This window comes from Ascaphus truei, chromosome 7 (assembly GCF_040206685.1).
Source record: "Ascaphus truei isolate aAscTru1 chromosome 7, aAscTru1.hap1, whole genome shotgun sequence".
Lineage (NCBI taxonomy): Eukaryota > Metazoa > Chordata > Amphibia > Anura > Ascaphidae > Ascaphus > Ascaphus truei.
This window is the reverse complement of record NC_134489.1, coordinates 42660767-42666386: the sequence shown is the minus strand read 5'-3', so window position 1 is coordinate 42666386 and position 5620 is coordinate 42660767. Positions and strand designations below refer to the sequence as shown.

At 49.2% G+C, this 5620-nt stretch overlaps 1 protein-coding gene across 1 annotated transcript; it reads left to right on the top strand.

Annotated features, from left to right (window-relative positions):
- Positions 1-1153: 1153 nt before the first annotated feature.
- On the top strand, positions 1154-4731 carry PSMB4 (proteasome 20S subunit beta 4). Its single transcript, XM_075608075.1, has 7 exons — positions 1154-1386; positions 2222-2428; positions 2644-2790; positions 3641-3722; positions 4178-4294; positions 4401-4489; positions 4592-4731. Exons 1-7 carry the CDS (start codon positions 1169-1171, stop codon positions 4602-4604), a joined length of 873 nt encoding a protein of 290 aa, XP_075464190.1. The 5' UTR covers positions 1154-1168; the 3' UTR covers positions 4605-4731.
- Positions 4732-5620: the final 889 nt, after the last annotated feature.

Sequence of the window (5620 nt, the reverse complement as noted above, 5' to 3'; positions counted from 1 at the left end):
GCCACAACCTACTGTGAGTCGGCTCCTAGCTGGGGCCTAAGGGGGGAGATCTGACCAAGTCCAGGGAAGCACTGCTCCCTGGACACTACCTGCTCCTCAGAGGTCCCTCTTCCGACTGGCGTGGTCCTACTGAGCGTGCCTAAAGTACCAATCTCCTGCAGGGGAATTCCGTGAGCCCTATTGGCTGCTGTGGCCTGTGTCCCTAGTCCCAGAGGCTCATGGGAGTTGTAGTTCACCTGTGGAGCTATGGGGGTAATGGCCGCTGCTTCTTATGCACTGCGCATGCGCGAGCAGCCACTTTTCATGCGTGACACTCGGCAAGATGGCGACGCCCTCGGCGGATCACCGGCTACCCGCTCGCCCGGAGGTGAAAGGGGGAACCTGGCTACATGTATATCTGTAATAATGTATATCTGTAGTATATAACCCTATTGTATATCTGTAGTATATAACCCTAATGTATATCTGTAATATAAGATGTCACTGGTGATACAGTACACAAATAAATATAAATATATATATATATATATATATATCGGAAATAGCCGTGTCAGTCCAGTTGCGATAGTGCAGAATAAATGAGTACTTCAGTATTAGGTGATACCTTTTTTATTTGGACTAACAATTTATGTCATAGGACATAGGAGTGTTCTCCTCTCTTCCTCAATGTATTGCTGACCTGAGGAAGAGAGGAGAACTCCTGAAAGCTTGTCCTATGACATAAATTGTTAGTCCAAATAAAAAAGGTATCACCTAATACTAAAGTGTGTGTGTGTAATAATTACAAATATCCTTGGGGTGTCAGGAATCCTTTGTAATTTATCACTGATCGTACTGCTGAGTATCACTGACTGAAGAGTCACTCATATATCAGTACTGAGTATCACTGACTGAAGGGCAGTCACTCATATCAGTAATTGAGTATCACTGACTGAAGGGCACACTTACTCATATATCAGTACTGAGTATCACTGGCTGGAGGCTAGTATTTCATATTGAGTATGACCCATCAGCACAGTCTCACTCCTTATTGCAAAGTCTTTCTCATTACCCTCAGGTTTCCCCCTCAGTAATGGCTGCCACTCAGCTCTGAGCCCCTCACTCCCTCACTGAATGACCCACTGGTTGGCTCCCTCCCGCCATGCTGCGCTTGGCATAAACTGCAGACATGGCCGGGGAGCGCCCCCTCACCGCCAACCACAAGATGGCGGCCGCCCGGAAGTGCTCTATGTTTCCGGCTCCCAGGCCCAGCAGTGTCATTGTTGCCGACGCCATGATGCTGGGGAGCGGGATGAAGATGTGGGCCGGAGGTCCTGCGCCTGGAGAGCTCTATTCCTTCCCCGGGGAGCGCAGCAGGACCGGGGAGGGACCAATCAAGCGAACCACGTGAGTATCCGGGGCCTGTTGTAGGCATGGGGGGGCTGTGGCCCCCGAGAGCAGAATCCCAGGGGCCTGAGAGATAAGCGTGGACCCCCCTGGAGCAGGATCTCAGGGGCCTGAGAGAGATAGGGGGTTCCCCTGGGGATGTGCCCCCCTGGAGCAGGATCTCAGGGGCCTGAGAGAGATAGGGGGTTCCCCTAGGGATGTGGGGCCCCCATGGGTTGGGGCCCTGGGGATGTGGGGCCCCGGCGATGTGGCCCCCCCGGGGGTGGGAGTAGTCCAGAATCTGCAGTTCACCCCCGGGTGGCGAGGAGGGGTCCGGCCTGGCAGAGCTGTTTCATTATGGGGAAGGAGCCAGCAGCAGCTTTCCCTTTCACTTCCAGGTCTGTGTTTTGAAGGGTGGGGTGATGCAGCCACCCCCGGTGCGCAGCGTGATCACAGGCTTGTCAGGTGTCCCCCCTCTCTGGGAGATCCTCAGAGGCATCCTGACATTCCTCTAGTGTCATATAGGAGTGGACTGTCCTGATCTCTGGGATGTGTGCCCTGGGGGAGATGTCATTAGATATCGTCTTCTACAATCTGTGAGATTTGTGAGTTCTGGCCCAAAACCTGGCTTGTTAATGGGAACATCTTGCTTTTTGTCAGAGAGATGGCAGTCTAAAGAACCAAAAATTGTCGAGACTTGCAGGAAATCTCCCCCCCCCCCCCCCCAGCATATGATGATCTATGTATCCGCAGCTCGTGCAGCGTGCGTTTTTCCATCCTTGGCTTGGTGACCGTGTTATACATATTTCGTCATATGTAATGATGTTAATGCTGCCCTGTCGTCCTCTCCGCACAGGAATCCTATTGTGACCGGAACCTCTGTGCTGGGTGTGAAGTTTGATGGGGGGGTGATCATCGCCGCTGACATGCTGGGATCCTACGGGTCTCTTGCCCGATTCCGTAACATCTCCAGGATCATGAAAGTGAATTCCTGCACCATGCTGGGAGCATCAGGGGACTATGCGGATTACCAGTACGTCAAGCAGGTCATCGATCAGATGGTGTAAGTGTCTTCTCAACCTCTAACTGTAAATTAGGTTTTTAGTTAAACCACTCTCTGTACACGAAATGCATCTATACATGTCCCTGGTCCCACTAAATAATTTCTCTAAAGGAAAACTCCTCTAATTTAACAATTGAATTGTTTGTACCGGACAGTTACTCACCTTAATGGAAAAATAGAAAAATCCTGATTAATGTAAATCTACTCTGTTGTAGGATTGACGAGGAGTTGGTGGGAGATGGTCACAATTACAGCCCAAAGGCCATACATTCATGGCTGACCCGAGTCATGTACAACCGCAGGAGCAAGATGAACCCTCTATGGAACACCTTCATCTTGGGGGGCTTCTATAATGGAGAGAGGTAGGTCCCTAATATTTGTATCCCCTAACTAATGAGCCTGAAATAATATGAACTGCTTGTTTCCACAGCATTATCCCTGTTACCTTTTATCTAGTAACTAACGCCCTGAAATGTTTAACATGGTGAATTGAGGTATGAGAACAGATCAGGGACAATGTCTTTTCCTCACTGCAGTTCTAGGTGAGCAGAGCTCATCTCTCGTGCTGCATGGCGACTGTTGGGGATATATGATCTTTTAAATCTGGGCTATTGTAAGGGGACAGATGGTGGCTGAAGAGATGTCGAGCTTTGTCCCTCTTAGGCTTGGTCCCCACTGGCTACTGCAGCGCTCGCTATGGCGGGCGCTGTTGGACAAGAGCCGCCCCTCAATGCGGCCGCGCCCGCAGCGCTGAGCCGACAGTTTTTCCAGGAGTCAGGAAAATTGAGATTTGACCTAGCGACGGAGTGATAGGCCACGTACCCCCGGCGGTACAGCCAATGAGGGCAAACCTGCCGGGTGACGTCATGGCCGCGCCCCCTGTCACTTCTCAGTCACGGCCCCACCCCCGTCTCCCTGCAGCTCACTGCAGACCGGGGAACTCGGCTGGGCGTGTGTGCAGCGCAGGCAGCGGGGCTGTAGCCTTAGTGATGACTGCGAGGCCCTTCTAGTTTGTCCCTCACCCCACAGGCAGACATGGCGAGTCAGAAGGGACATGTAGCTCCATACAGATTTGTTCCTTTCCAGGCAATGACCTGATCTCTCGTACTTGTCCCCTGTAATGTCGTATTGATTTTCTCTCCATCATATCAACATCACTGATTATTATTATTATTTGTGTAGTTTGTGATATTAATTTGAATTTCTGTATAGTTTCCTTGGATACGTGGACAAGTTGGGCGTGGCATATGAGGCACCTACTGTTGCCACGGGCTTCGGAGCATACCTGGCCCAGGTAAGCATAAGACTTGATGTGAAACGTATTCTCTCTAGGTCAGCAGAGAATCACTTGGGGCTCCATGCAAAAATAAATAAATGTTATTTTAACTGACGCCGTTTTTATTTATTTATTTATTTTAAGTGTTGAGACTGCAAAGATCTAGCCGTGTTTGGTGCTGGGCAAATATAGATCCATCATAGGTTCTGAAATGGTTCTTCCCGGGACTTGCTATAGATACAAAGAGACCTGTAATGTCTGAAAAGCTCAGTACACCCTTGCATTTTATTAATTACTTTGTAGTTAATCTAGAAATCTGTTGCACATCCTACAGCAAATCAAGCGTTTGGAGCAAACAAACTAATGTTGGTCTCGTCAATTAGAGGTACCAGTAAATCTGTCCTAAAAGTCAGACCCGGGCTCAAATGCTTTCAGTGTGCAGTCCAAGTGAATGCTTTATCTTTCCCGTGCAGCCGCTGATGAGAGAGGTGGTAGAGAATAAGCCCAGTTTAACCAAGGACGAGGCCCGACACCTGGTGGAGCGCTGCATGAAGGTGCTATATTACAGAGACGCACGCTCCTACAACAGAGTGAGTGTCTCGCGCACAATTCACCTTCTTTCCGACAGTTACTGTGAGACCAGCCTTACATTGATAAAGCTTTGTACGGGGGTAACACCGTTATTTGCTCTTACAGTATGAGATTGCTACGATAACGGAGAGCGGAGTGGAGATTGAAGGGCCTCTGTCTTCAGAAACAAACTGGGATATCGCTCACCTTATCACGTAAGTAGTGTTTTAAGGAGGGCAGTTTATTAACCGCTTGCCTACATGGTGAATATTTGTTCCTATTTTCTGCAAGCCCTTAATTTCGGTTCTCTCTTGCAGTGGGTTTGAATAAAATCGGAAGAACTGACGATTCTACTCGTTCTGACAAATCTTTATTTTTTATTTTATTTTTTCCTTTGAGTTGACCGAATAAACTGGGATGTTTTTGTAAATGAAAATTAAATAATGGGACAAAAGTGGCTTTGTGTGTCTTGTTTTGGAGACAAATTTGTGTCAGTCCTATAGAGCTTAACAGGCACTAAAGTATAAGGCGTATAATATAGTGCGCATCAATTATTATTTTTGCTGTGTTAGCCAGTCGTTTCTATACTAGGGATGCGAGCGCACTGCCGTGAGCGTTTGCGCGGCAGACCAGGAAAAATACAATAAAATTGTATTTTCGCGCTGCCACGCCGCGAACCAATCACAGCGCGGCCTAACGCTGTGATGTCAGTCATGCCCCCTAACCGCACGCGTCACCTCTTGCACCCTAACAACTAAACGCGCGCTAGGCCGTGCGCCCTCATGCGCAGCAAGAACTATTAAACAAGCCTAATGGAGGAGTGTAGGACTTCTTGCCTCCTATAACCCTGTCCTTTCTCTTGCAAAACAAATATTTCTCTACCCTTATTTCGAGCCTGTTCTCCTCACACCTTTTTCAACTTCAAGATTTCGATGTCTCATCCCAGCAGCCCTTCACTCTAAAACTCCCATCCCATCTACGGTAATTGCGGAGGAAGCCATTCCCTACCTAAGGCAAGGTCCCTGGTACATGCTGCAGACCATTATGGCGTGCACTGCAGGAACAAGAACTGCCCCTCAATGGTGCCCACTAGCTGCCTTGGCGCGCAATTTGCCGCCATGATGCACGACCAGGTTTTCTGAAGACAAGAAAATTGGTGACAGTACTGGCCACTCCTTCCCCCCCCCCTGCGGTTCAGCCAATGAGGGCGAACCAGCTGGGTGACGCCATGGCCGCGCCCCGCATCACTGGGTGGATGTGCTTTGTGGTGCATGCTTAGCTGGCATAGTTCAGGCTAATTCCTGCAGCACATTGCTGAGGGTGACAGCACTTTCAGAATGTCCCTG

What these genes read in the sequence shown, in the direction of transcription:
- PSMB4 (XM_075608075.1), top strand. Translation starts at nt 1,169, where the DNA reads ATGGCCGGGGAGCGCCCCCTCACCGCCAACCACAAGATGGCGGCCGCC. An exon ending in GGCTTCTATAATGGAGAGAG is followed by an intron (nt 2,791 to 3,640) that starts GTAGGTCCCTAA and finishes ATTTCTGTATAG; the next exon opens with TTTCCTTGGATACGTGGACA. An exon ending in TCGGAGCATACCTGGCCCAG is followed by an intron (nt 3,723 to 4,177) that starts GTAAGCATAAGA and finishes TTTCCCGTGCAG; the next exon opens with CCGCTGATGAGAGAGGTGGT.